General features: G+C 39.3%; 1 protein-coding gene and 1 long non-coding RNA gene across 5 annotated transcripts in view; one reads left to right on the top strand and one right to left on the bottom strand.

Annotated features, from left to right (window-relative positions):
• Positions 1 to 877: 877 nt before the first annotated feature.
• On the top strand, positions 878 to 12,805 carry LOC140527493 (uncharacterized). 2 transcript variants are annotated; one of them, XR_011974814.1, is made up of 4 exons: positions 878 to 1,007; positions 8,755 to 8,872; positions 11,238 to 11,426; positions 12,262 to 12,805. It is a non-coding gene; the product is annotated as an uncharacterized lncRNA (long non-coding RNA). The 2 variants fall into 2 exon arrangements; XR_011974815.1 differs by lacking the exon at positions 8,755 to 8,872.
• The window catches only part of MAB21L3 (mab-21 like 3), a 40,809-nt gene continuing 34,952 nt past the window's right edge, over positions 7,841 to 13,697 (bottom strand). For all 3 annotated transcript variants that reach the window (XM_072644455.1, XM_072644457.1, XM_072644456.1), the window contains exons 5-7: positions 12,233 to 12,414; positions 11,169 to 11,363; positions 7,841 to 8,652 (exon numbers count right to left, since the gene is read on the bottom strand). In XM_072644455.1, coding sequence (XP_072500556.1) covers positions 8,419 to 8,652; positions 11,169 to 11,363; positions 12,233 to 12,414 — 611 coding nt within the window. In that variant the 3' untranslated portion in view covers positions 7,841 to 8,418. The remainder of the gene's footprint in view (positions 8,653 to 11,168; positions 11,364 to 12,232; positions 12,415 to 13,697) is intronic.

Here is a 13,697-nt window from a genome sequence, read left to right as displayed (position 1 = left end):
AAGTTATTAACTCATTTGATCCTCATAACAACCCTGGGAGGTAGGCACTCTATTATCTCCATTTCTACAGTTGAGGAAACTGAGGCAGGCAGAAGTTAGATGATTTGCCCAAAGTCTCAGAACTAACTTGCTGAGGCTGTCAGTTCTTTCTGACTCCAGGTCCAGAGCTCTATCCACTATGCTACCTGGCTGCCTAGGTGCTTTAGCCATGTGGATTCCTAGGGGTAAAGCAGTAACATAGTAACATACTATTTCTCCTCCTTACACCTACTAGCAGAGGTTTTTGAAGCCTCTGACTCTTTCTCTACCCTTTAAACTGTCCCATGTGTCAGACTTCCTTGTTCTGCTTTTGGTCTTTAAAAGCAGGCCCCGGAGCTAAAGGAGTCTTATGAAGATAGAGGTACTCCCTCAGAAGAGAGACTAATGCCATTTCAAATATCCAAGGGATGAAATATAGCTAGCAAAGGCCCTTGACACGAGGAACGGAGATGCAGTATTTCAAAGAATTATAGAATGCCAGAGCAGATGGGACCTTGGGTTTCATTTGTTCACCTTCTGACTTTGACAGATCTGGGAGGATGAGATTTGATCTGTCTGGGGACCTGAGAGGTAAAAGAAAATTTTCCCAGGTTCCCACTGTGAATTGGTAGCAGACTTAGAATTCTGGTCTCCTTATTTCTAGTACACTATCTTCAGCCTACTTTGCCTCAATGCCATGGCTACCCATCAAGTTATTACCAAGCTGCTAAGAGCTAGGAAGGTAACTGGTTCTTCCCCTAAGGGCCTGGAGGTCTCCCAGGGAGAACCTGTAGGAGGTAAGTTCTCGGAGAAGACAGATTTATTGCTTCATGTGGCTTAGTCTCGGTCCTGCTTGACCTGTTTACAAAATAAGGGAGTTCACCTCTCCTGGGAGTGGGGACTCTTTTTTCCTGATTCCATACCTACTGGGATAAAATGCATGGGAAGCACGTCTCCTTTCGAATATACAGATGCTTTTACTGACACTGGTAAGTTTGCTTTTTGAGATTTTGGGTTGTTTTTCTTATTCAATTCATCAAGCATAAATTAAATGCCTGCTATTTGCATCAGTGTTATGGAAAGGATGATACTGATGTGCGGGAAATGCACCCAGTAGAATGAAATTCTTTAACCCAGTCAAGAATGAACAGTAACATATTTGGATGGGATCTCATTCCATTGACATGGGTAATTCTCAGTAAGGAAACACCTTTCAACCTCAAAGAAGTCATGGGTCATCAGCCATTCAGAAAACAGGAGAAAATAATGGGGATTAATTAGGGAAGAGGAAAAATTCCCAGATTTCATGAAATAAAATGGTTCATCTCTTCTCTTGTCCAGAATGACCTCTTTCATTCTCCTCCTCCATATGAACAGATTATGTTTTGTACTAACTTTGTCTATCCTATCCCTCTCTCTGGTTTCAGAGGGTGAAGGGACCATCTTCCTTGTCAAAGCTGTCCCCTTTAGCTAGGGTTTGTAACTTTTTGGTGTCATAGACCCCTTGGCCAGTCTGGTGAAGCCTATGGACCCCCTCTTGCAATAATGTTTTTTAGGTGCATAAAAGAAAATCCATAGCAATACAAAGGCAACCAATTAGATTGAAATAAATCATTTTTTAAAAAATTCATGAACCTGAGGTTGAGAAGCCCTGGCTCCCTCTATTCTGTCCTCTCTCATCTTCTAAGTTTTTTCCTTGAGTTTTTTTTTTTTTTGAGAGAAAATTGTTTTATTTTTTCTTTTTAAAAATTTTATTTTGTTCTGAACTTAAGAAATAAAACAAGCATTTCCATAACATAACATAATAACAAAGGTGATTGCTCATGAAACTGCAAATCTATAATGTACAACTGGCATTCCTTTTAAATACATAATAAAATTATCATGTAACTTTCCCCCCCTTTTTTCTTCCCTTCCCTTCCTGCCCTAAAATGGCTGCCATTAGACACAAATATGTATGTGTGTGTCTGTGTATACATATATGCATGCATCTAAAACCATTCCATACATACTTCTATTTAGCAGTTCTTTCTCTGGATGCAGGTTTATAATAGTCAAAATGATTTATTGTTCATTCTTAAAACAATATTGCTGTTACCATATGCATCATTATTTTGTGCAAGTCTACACATGCTTTTCTATGATTATTGAGCTTTTCATTTCTTCTGGCACAGTAGTATTACATCATGATCATATACCACAACTTTTTCAGTCATTTCCCAATTGATGGGCATTCCTGTAGTTTCCAATTCTTTGCCACCACCAAGAGAGCTGCTATAAATATTTTAGAACATACAGGTTCTTCTTGTTTTACCCTTGAGGTTTTTGCAGATCCAACCATATACTCTTTCTCCTGACCATGCTTTCTTTTCTTTCTTTCTTTTTTTTAAACCAATGGCAATGTTTGCTACAAATCAAGATGGATGCCCGGAGTTCCAAGTTTGTGGTTTCAGAACAAGAAAAAGCTCAACTATTGCCTATAGGATCAAACATGTGAATCTGGACTTGTTGGCACAGTCTTCTAGTGAGAGTCACAGAATCTGAGAGCTGGAAGGGTCCTTAGAGTCTCAGAGGATCCCAGATCTGAATCTGTCATGTCCAATCACTTCATTTTACTGAAGATGAGACAGGGTAGAAGTGACTTGCCCAGATTCATACAGATAGGAAATGGCCAAGGCAGGATACAAATTCATGTTGTCCTGATTCCAAGCCCACTGATAAGATAGATATGCTAGATATAGTCCAGTCTGTACTTGAGTCAAACACTGCCTTTGCTTGAAGGCATTGAGTGAAGGGGACCTGGATTTTCTTCTTTGCAATATCTATCCATCATGTCTCGTTTTGCCCCTTAGTGCCAAGCAGAGCACATCTAGCCAAATGAGGCCAGCAAGAGGATAAAGAGGGCAAAGAACTCAGTGACCTGACTCATACAGTTGAACACTGTGCCTTATATGCACAGGGTAATTGTAATTGATGGTGATATCTGACAAGGAAGTGCTCCCAGTATTTTAATAGTAATAAGATATTACACGAATGTAGCTCTTTATACTTACAAGTCTTAGAGCTTAAAGGGATCTTGCAAATCATACAAGAAGAGCTAGCATTTATATAGCACTTTATAAAGCACTTTAAAAGCATTATCTCATTTTATCTCCACAACAGTGCTAGGAAGTAGGTGCTATTATTATTTCTGTTTTACAGATGAGAAACCTGAGTCTGAAAGGGATTAAATGACTTGCCCAGACTCAAATAGCTAGAAAATGCCTGAGGCCAGATTTGAACTAAGATCTTCCTGACTCCATGTGCAGTACTCAACCCACTGTGCTGCCTAACTGCCTCAGTTATCCCCCCCTCCTTCAGTTGATCTTTAGGATGTCATGGTTTCCAGTCTTCTGCCCATTTTGGTTGTCTTTTCCGGATATTCCTCCCCCATGCCAATATCTTTTCTCCCACCAACTCTTGTCTGTCTATTCTTAGGTAATTTGTCCAGACCTGGTGCCTTATATTCATATAGTCTGGCTAAGTGTGCCTTCAATAATTTTTCCTGAAGCCTGGAAAGGGGAAATAGGGGAAGCTAAATGGTACAGGGGATAGAGCATCAGCCCTGGAGTTAGGAGGACCTGAGTTCAAATCTGACCTCAGATGCTACCTGTATGACCCTTGGCAAGTCACTTAACCCTGATAGCCTCTTCAAAAGGGGGCCAGGGGAGAGAAGGGAAATGACTTGCTAAAGCTTATACAAGTCTATCAACACCATGACAAGAATCTGTGTTCCTCAACCACTCTTCCTTATGGAACCTCTGCGGTCATCTCTCCATAACTGAGTGACTCACAGAACTTTATCTGGATCTCTTTTATATGCTCAATCCATAGATTAATAGAATTTAAAGAGACCTTTGAGATCTAATCCAATCCCTTCATTTTTTAGATGAAGAAACAGATACACAAAAGGGAACTGACTTGAAGAAGGTTTGCATAGGTGAGAAAGGATTTTCAGTTGAGGTCCTCTGACCCCAAACCCTGGATTTTCCTCACTCCATCTCAAGTTCATCTCAAGTACAGTAACAGTTGACTGGAGCAAACTTTCCCCTCAATTTATATCTTGTGAAGATGAAAACTGGACCTGTGAATTCATTGACATAGGAACTCCCAATGAGGAATTTTTTTTCTTTCTATTACTTTCTTTGTTTTTTTCTTTGTTTCCTTCCTTCCTTCCTTCCTTCCTTCCTTCCTTCCTTCCTTCCTTCCTTCCTTCCTTCCTTCCTTTCTTCTTTCTTTCTTTCTTCTCTCTTTCCTTTCTCCCTCCCCTCTTTTCTTTGGAGGCAGTTGGGGTTAAGTGACTTGCTCATGGTTACACAAGGAGTAAGTGTCTGAGGCCAGATCTGAACTCAAGTCCTACTGACTTCCTATTGTGCCACATAATTGCCCCCAGGAACTTTCTTTACCAATGTAGTATGGCCCTTTAGAGCCTTAGAAATTTGCCTAGTACACTGAGATTTGTCTAAAGGCAGATGGCTAGTAGATGTTAAAGACAGGATTTGAGCCCGGTTCTTTATTGTTTCAAGACCAGCTCTCTAGCCACTATGCCAAGACAAATCATCAAATCTACTTTCTAGTTTCTCTACTCAGGTACCCAAGTATGCTTCTATTGGCTCACAATCCCTGCTAATCTACAAGCCACCACCAACTGTGGAATCTTAGTGTGACTGTATTGGTTCCTTGTTCTGTGCTTATTTAGGTTTTTCTCTGATGCATATATTTGTGGTATAAACACAGGTGTAACCACAGCTGTTAGTACCATGTGAGGGGCCCTTGTGGAAAGAGCACTAAGGCAATTTAGGGTCAAATCCTGTTTGTCTCATTACTTGTTTCTATGATCCAAAAAAGTCACTTCCTTCCTCAGGGTTTTAGTTTATGTATGAGATATGATAAATATATTTTTGATAAATACATATTTGTATAATATATAATTATATTTAATTCCTATAATTAATTTATATAATTTTCTTATTTATATATAATATATTTATATAACTTATAATTTATATGTATTATATAAAACTATATTTATATAATTATATTTTTATTATGATTTCTATAAAACTTACATAGTGTATAATTTATGTAATGTATAATATAATCATAATATATAATTTATATAGTGAGATGATCTCTAAGGTCCCTTGCTGATCCTATGATCCTATGCCAAAGTTATTTTATGTCTTAGTGACCACCAAAAGACTTCTTTTTCCTTTCACCTATTTCTCTCTCCCCCATGCTAAGGTGACCCATTTATTCTTAGGATTTGTTCCTCTTTAATGTAACTCTTGATATTCAATTTTGACCATATTTCACTAGCAAAAAAAAAAAGTTTTCAGTGGGAGGAGGTAATCATTGTATGATTAATCCTGGGGCCTGGACCCCTCCCAGAGATTGCTCTTGGCTGTGAACTATTCTAAAGACTACCAGGGCATGGTACTCTAACCTTTTAAGTGCTAATGCATATGTACAGTGCCATAAGAGAAACACCATTATAGCACTGGGCTAACTAGCACCTGCTACCTCCCTACATGAATTCTGTAGCCTAGCCACTGCTGCCTAGTGCCTCCAAGGACCCCTCCCCCCCCCAATACCTACAGGACAAAGCCCAAGTTCTTTGGCTTGTTCATAGTTTGCTCCCAACTTATACCTTCAATTTTTATCATCTATTACTTAGATGAACCTTCTACTCTAGACAAACTAGTCTACACACTATGTATGCCCTGAATATATCTTTCATTTCCCCATCTCCAAGTCTTTGCTCATATTTTCCCCCCACTTCAGAATGTTCTCCCTTTCCTCTATGACCTATCCTTCCAAACTCAGCCAGATTTCTCCTCTTCTAAGGAGGCTTCCCTTACCTACAGCTGTGATGTTGTGCTCCTCTGATTCCTATTCATTGGCATCTACTCTATATTACCTAAACTTTTCATTTATATTTTCATGTGCATATATCTTATTTTCAGAACTAGATTATACATTCCTTGCCATCAAAGTCCATTTTATATTTATTTGGATCCCTTTGAATACTTATCATCATATTATGTACAAAATCGGCACTCAAATATTTTATTGTGGAAATGAGGGGGACACAGGTTTAGCCTAGAATAGAGAAGCCTAGGGGGCAGGGCATGATCATATTTTTCAAATGTTTAAGATTTATACATTTTCATGTATTTTAAATGTTAGGATTTTCATGTGGATAAAGGATTAGGCTTATTGTAATGGGTTAAAGATGAAATAACTAAGGAAATAATGATAGCATCTGAGTATTATCTATTTATTAGGTAATGCATGTCAATCATACAACTTGGCACTGGACCTTGAATACAGGGGGAGACAGATTTTTATGCATTAAAAGAAAACAATTAACAGGATATAAACCAGGATGCAAGATTAGGTGATCTGATTTCTAATTGGAAGAAAGATTAGGGACTTTCCAAGTTAGGAGGGAGTGAATAGTTACAATTCTCTGAAATCAGAAAAAGAGATGTCCTACTCCCCCAAGTGTCTGCATTCAATCAAGGGAACATGGAAACAATAACTGATTGACCAGTATGGAGCCAGTTTCCAGAGAAGACATATGGGTTGCTTGAATTATATAATTGTGGAAAAACCCACAAAACCTTCTTGCATTAATCTTTGAATCTGACTGGGTTTCTGGTCAGCACAATCCAGGTTCTTGGTTAAGGGTCTCTCAGCAACAGGTAGAGGTGGTCCAGTTTCTCAGCCCCTCAAGACTAGGTTCAAACAATGCATTGAAGTTTTCTCACAATTCCCGTAATTGAATAAAGTTTTCTCACAAGACAGAAATTGGACTAGACCCATAATTGAATAGAAAAGGAACTAAGCTAGAACCAGAATTGAATCTCAAATGGAATCAGTGTGGTTCACTCAATTCCCAACAATTATCTCATTATTTACTTGCTCCCAGTGGGCAGAACTAGAAGCACTGGGTGAATATTTCAAGGAGACTGATTTCAACTTAACGTAGGGGAAAAGCTTCATCACAGTTAGTGATGCTCAAAATTGAAATGGGTTGCCTTCAAAGTAATAAATTCCTTTGAATCTAGAGGGCTCTGAATAACTCATTGGGGATATTGGAGATGAGATTCATGTTTGGGGAAAGGGTTGAATGTCATTGCTTTTGGTTGAAGATTTGGGAATTTCTGGTTCAATCATTGTAGTCTTAGGATGTTTGGTTTCCTGTTGATTGTAATGACATTTAAAATCAAAGCTGCTTTTTGGTCTTCAGCCAAGTTTTCAGTCAATCAACAAACATTTATAATTGAGTGACAAGTATGTAGGATCATAGAATCTGTAGATATGGAAGGGACTGAGAGACATTTACTCCAAACTCCCTAGTTTACAGATTTAGACCCTGAAGTTGATGGAGATTAAATGAGTTTCTCAAAGTTGCACATGTGATAAGTGACTTTCCCAAGGCCCAACGTGTGATTTGAACCCCAACCTTTGGAATCTAGTCAATGCTCTTTGCCTTATATCAAGCCCTTCAAGCCAGCTCTGAGCAGTGGTGGTCTCTATAGCAGTAGTTGGTATCTGTGTGAACAGTTCATGAGTAAGAAGTTACATCATGAATCACATCGGAGGCAATGGCCTTGAGTAATAGTAACCAGTGACCACACCCAGTCATCCCAATGATCTTCTATTGACCTACCTTCAGGCCATCAACCAGCCAAACCAACCAAGCAGCCCAAAAGGACCCATGTGAAACATAGTAATTAGGAGAGTAATGAGAACATCCAGTGAAATACTAATGCAGTTAGCAATTAAACCTATTTTTTTAATCAATGATATAGGCAGGCTCTCCATCCTAGATGCAGATTCACTCCTAATAACACTTTGTTTTGATCAAGTGCCTTTCATCTGAAAGGGCAAGTAGCCTCACAATACCTTGGTGAAGCTGGCATTAATACTTCCATTTTACAAATGGAAAAAAAAAAGGCATTCTTGGGTCAGTGATGTGGGTGTACACCAGATCATCATGATCATTTCCAGTACTAGGAGCTCCAGTCTCCTCTCTCCTCTCTAATAGACAGTAAGGAGTCTGATCAGAGGAAAATAAACATGGAACTATCAACAGTTCACAATCTGTAACTTGGACAGGCTCAGCTCCCAAGTGAGGTAGTTTAAAAGTGAAACAACCCAAATCACATAGGATATGGGTAGGGCATTGTAGGATATAGTTTGAAATGCTCTTGGTTCATGTCTCCTTTGTCTTGTCAGAACCATGGCAGGTGGTGAGAGTCCTAACTTCCACTAGCATGGTGGTCATCAAAGGAGAAGTCAGGAAAGGCCAAGGGGAATTGCCCCAGAAGCCTTGGAGACAATTTCCAGCTCTCAGTCTTCTTGAAGTACTGGGTTCTTTAGGAAAAGGGCCAGCTTTTGGGACACGACCTCCAACTCATTTCTGCTGGCATACTGAAGCATGTTGGTACCCTTGATGAAAAAGTGTTTCAGGTAGTGCTGGTTTACACACTTGTATAGTTTACGGACCAGGCGCAAGAAGGCTTTTCTGAAGATACGCCAGTCTTTGGAACGTGGGTACTTTTCACAAGTCCAAAACAATATAATCTGTAGAAAGGAGAAGGGAATCAAACATATTAATTGCTGAATTGAAGATGTATATTTGAATGTTCTGAAGGCCATAACTGTCATATTCCTGAATTCATTCAGGTGGTATTTTAAAGCACCTACTATGAGCAAGGCCCTGGAGATAGAAAGATGAAACTCCTCCTGCCTCAAAGAAATCACATTCTCCTGAAGATTTACCATGTTCACAAGTGAATACAAAGTATGTATACCATAGTAAGAGAAGGTAATTTCAAAAGAGAGATAATGCCAATTACTGGGGAAGATCCCTGATGACCTCATGTAGGTCAGGAGGTAGCATTTGAACTGGGTTTTGAAGGAAGTTTGAAGTAAGGCATTCTAGATATGGGGGAATACCCCTTGTAATGGGAGACGGAATGTTATTGGTGGACAATAGCTCTCAGGTCATTCTGACTGGAACAGAGAATGGGGAGCAATATAAAATGAGACTGAAAAGGAGGGTGAGGCAGATTATTTAAGATGACATTAAATGACGGTGGATTTTTTTTCAAATTAAATTCTTTGGGACTCAAGGCTGAAAAAGCTTGATTAATAGAAAGGCAAATGAGAGTGAAAAAATAAAGACCTAACCTGAACCCACAAAACCATTTCAGGTTATCTTTTAAGGGACCAGACCTGTGGGCTAGGAGAATAAGTTGTGTATTCACAGGGGATCTTGTTATGATAGTTATCATTAAAATAGAGAAGGGGGTCTAAAAAGCACAAAGGTGATTCTTAATCAAGGGAAAAAGGAAAACATGACAGGAAAGGAAGTCTACTGAAAGGATGCTGTGGTTATAAACACAATATATGCCCTAAAAGCTTCTGAGCCACCATTAAGAGGATCATTTACATTATGGACCAAGAACTTTTGTAGACATGAAACCACCAAACAGAGATGAAGTCTTAGGTTCCTTAATTTTCAGCTCCCAGCTTAACATAGCCAATTAACAAGTGTTTGTCAATTGATTCTGTAGGTGTATAAGTAAATGCCACCATTCTCCTAAATCACCAGACCTTCTATGGTCAAGAATAAAAACCAAAGCTAATCATCTGGGATGGTAGAGTCCACTAGAATTTTGAGGCCTGTTAAAATTATGGAAATTCACTAAATGTGACATAGCCAAACAGTCATATACTGGACCAGAAATTGAGACAGAGGGATATGAGAAAGATATAGTCAAATGAGATGTTGAGCTTGGGTAGGTGATGAGGTAGGTAGCACAACCAGTAAAAATCCTTAAGAGTGAATTGGTATCAGAATGTGCTGATGGTATTTTATAGGTGTGAGTGATGTTTCAGATGATCATATCAGCATTTTCTAGTGTGTATCTTGTCTGTGTGACACATATGTGCATTAATTCAGAAGTCTCTGACCAGTATACATGGGAAAGGGACAACACCCCCCAAAACTGAAGTTTGGATGGGGTGTGGGGGGGAATATGGTAAACCTAGAGGATCATTTCAACTGAAATCCTAGCAAGGTTTCTGTGCTTCCTTGGTAGGGAGCTGAGGTGAATCTCAGAGTCTCAATATTAGATGAGACGCCAGGGGCCATGTAGTTCAACTCATCCTTGATTGACAACTGTTCTACAGTAATGGCAACAAGTGGTTATCCAACTGCATTTGAAGATTTTCAGTGAGAGGAAACTCAGTACCGATTATGCTCTTGGACAATTGAAATTTTCAGGAAAATTTTCCTTGGAATCTACTAATATTTGCCTCTCTGCAATTTCCTATACTAATTGTTCTACCTTCTGAGACCAAGCAGAACAAGATTAATTCATCTAATTTTCTTTTTTTGGGGGGGGGGAGGGTGAAGGGGGATGAATCAGTTGAATTCATATCTCAGAGAGTTGCCTGCCTGGGAAAATGAAAGGTTAAAGTAACTTGCTCTAGCTCATTCAATCAGTGTGTGTCCCAGCAGGGACTTGAAACTGGGTCTTCCTGGTGCTCTCTCCAATACACCACTTGCTTCTTCCTCATCATAAACCTGTAAATAATTGAAGAGAGCTAACATATATTCCTTAATTCTTTCCTTTTCTAGACCCCAAATCCCTATTTCAGTTTTCCTATGAAGGCCATGGTGCCCCCCATTTTGAACTCATTACCCTACTATAGCTCTTCTGTGTAATTTTTTTCAGTATCATAGATTTAAAGCTGAACTAAAAGGGCTCTAAAAAGCCTTTCCATCTTACCACCTTTATTTTACTGATGAAAAAATCGAGGCTTAGAAGTTTACATACCTAGGAAGTATCTGAGATAGTTTTTGAACTTATATCTTTCTAACTCCACATCTAGCATTTTATCTACTATACTAAACTGTTAATTCTTGAGCGGTGTTGGGTCATAGGGAACAAATTAGAAAATTTCTGAGGAGAGGGATATTTGAATCTTAGTTAAACAAGTCCAACTATTCTAATAGATAAAAGAGTGAACCTCCCCTCCTCCCCTCCACTCCCTCTGACTTCTCCAAAACCCTCGTGTGGCATATATACCTGAAGATGCTGGGATGTGATGACAGGTTTATTTCCAGGACACCAAACGTCCTCTTTCATCTGTCTTAGGACCTGGTAACATATCTTCCGGCATCCGCCATCATCATCTATCCCCTCCATCAGCATATACTCAGCTCGGTCGAAGCCCAATTGCCAGTGATAACTAGAGCGAGCCATCAGGTTAAACCCGAATGACTGCAGGGTGAGAGAAATGGGGAAAAATGCAATCAGCTGAAGAACAAGCACATCCCTAAGATGGTAAGGAAGTCTCAGGATGGGAAAGGAGAACTAAGAGGGGATTTCCCAGCTTGTCAAAGAGATCAAAATGTAAGGAATGTGTACATAAGGTATGTTACTGTATATTGAAGGGCTAGGAATAGGGATTGTGATTTCATTGGTACAGGAAATTCAGATAAGGAAACACCCTTTACCTATGCATGTAGAGGCACCTTCTCTATAATTTATAATCGCAGATAGTTGTTTGGGGGCACTGAGAGGCTAAGTGATTTGCCCAACGTCATACAGCAAACCTATGTCAGAGGGTAGACCTGAACCTGTATCCTGGCTCCAAGGTCAGTTTTCGAATCATTATCATCATTCTGACTTTCCTATATTAAAGGGACCCCAAAAATTGTCCCTTCCTGGAAAGGAAGCTAACAGGAGGGACATGAGGTTCAAAGGATATTCATCATTTCCTTTGAATCCTGTGCATTCAGTCCTATGGTGTTCCTTCATCATATGGCAAATCAGAACTCAGTCCTTCAGGTAATTAGCTGGTCTTTTAATAGTCACCCAGTCTCTAGTGAGCTCTATAGAGGCCCTTCCTGCCCTAGCCATTGGCACTTTTTAATTTTGGTATTTATTTTATTTTTTTACTTTCAGTTCTGAATTCTTTTCCTCCCTCTATTAGCTTCTTCATCCATGGAGAAGGCAAGAACTATGATATCCCTTATTCATATGAAGTCATGCAAAATATTTTCCCACATTATGCTGGGGGTGGGGGAAGCAGCAAGAAAAATCAAGTGAAAAAAATGCTTCAATCTGCACTTATAAGTCCCTGGTACCTTAACACATTGTACTTTCTCCCGAGAAGGCCAGCGTGAAAAACATCGAGGCCACCGAGCTTTCTCGCACCAACGGTTGAGGATCTCTACCACCGGTATCAGCTCTATCTCCACCTGAAATTCGGATGTCTCCACCACCAATCGGACCACGGGGCCAAAACTGTCTAACACGCTGACTTCATCTGTTGGAAAATCCCAGTGCAATTTGTTAAAAAGAGAAAACCTTGCTTAAGGCCAGTTAACCAGAGAGAGAGACAGACAGAACTGGCCCGGATATTCCTGACAATAGGCGCAATAGTTTTCACAGTGCTAGCAACAGGGAAGGGCATTTAGAGGTTAGACTTGAATGACAAAGAGAAATGCCAGGTAAATATTGTCCTAAGCATTACTCAAAGAGCTTTGCTTTTTGTAAGCGTGTAGAACGGGGATTCTTAACCTGGGAGGTCATGGACTTGCTTTGTTATTTTTAAAAATATATTTTGATAACTGTATTTCAACATAATTGATCCCTTTGCAGTCTTATGTGCTGGCTTTGGACTTGTTTTGTTATTTTTAAAAATATATTTTGATAACTGTATTTCAGTGTAATTGATCCCTGTGCGATCCTATATATATTCTATTTCATTCATATAAAAACATTATTCTGTGCATAGCTGAGTACAAAAGAAAACCAACAAGGAAGCAAAGAAAAGCTAGGCAGTTTTGAAAATAATGTGCAGTATTTATTATAGACTAGACATCGAAAGGAAATTTATTGGTTTTTTTGTTTCATATTGAATCCTATCTTATGCTCTGCTGTGTGCATGGCGATTCTTTTCTTTATTCATTTTGTATTGAAGTTTAAAATAAAAAAAAATTCCAAAAACCCACATTATTCTTGGGGGGGAATTTAATAGGTTTCACCAGACTGCCAAAGCGCTTCAAGACATTAAAAAAGGTGAGGAATCTTTGCTTGAGAAGTACTTTGGAGCAATTGAAAGTGTTGTACTCCAAGGAAGTAGAGTCAAAAGATCTGGCTCTGATGCTTAATTTGGTTACTTGTGGCAAACTACTTCATCTTCTCAGAGCCTCAGTTTCCCTGATAACATTAATATTCGTGATACTTATATCCCAGGTTGTTGGGAGGAAAGTGCTTTGTAAAACTTAAACCTATAGTACCATAAACTATCATCAGCAAAAAAATTTGTGGGTAATTCCATGTGCCCTTCCTTTCTGTGCTATGTTTATTAGTTATGGTGTCTGCTTTCTAATGTTCAAACCCCTCCATAACCTTTCCCCCAACCCCTATCTTTTCTATCTCCTTACGCCTCACTCACCACCACCATACTCTTTGATCCAGTGACACTGACCGCCTGACTGTTCTGTGAACAAGACCTTCATCTCTTGGATCTGAGCATTTTCTCTGACTGTCCCCTATGCCTGAAATACTTTCTCTCCTCATCTCTGTCTCCTGTTCTTTGTTTTA

The sequence above is a fragment of the Notamacropus eugenii genome, chromosome 2 (genome assembly GCF_028372415.1).
Source record: "Notamacropus eugenii isolate mMacEug1 chromosome 2, mMacEug1.pri_v2, whole genome shotgun sequence".
In the NCBI taxonomy this organism is placed as follows: domain Eukaryota; kingdom Metazoa; phylum Chordata; class Mammalia; order Diprotodontia; family Macropodidae; genus Notamacropus; species Notamacropus eugenii.
The sequence above is the reverse complement of the archived record's forward strand: the minus strand, read 5'-3'. Positions and strand labels throughout refer to the sequence as shown.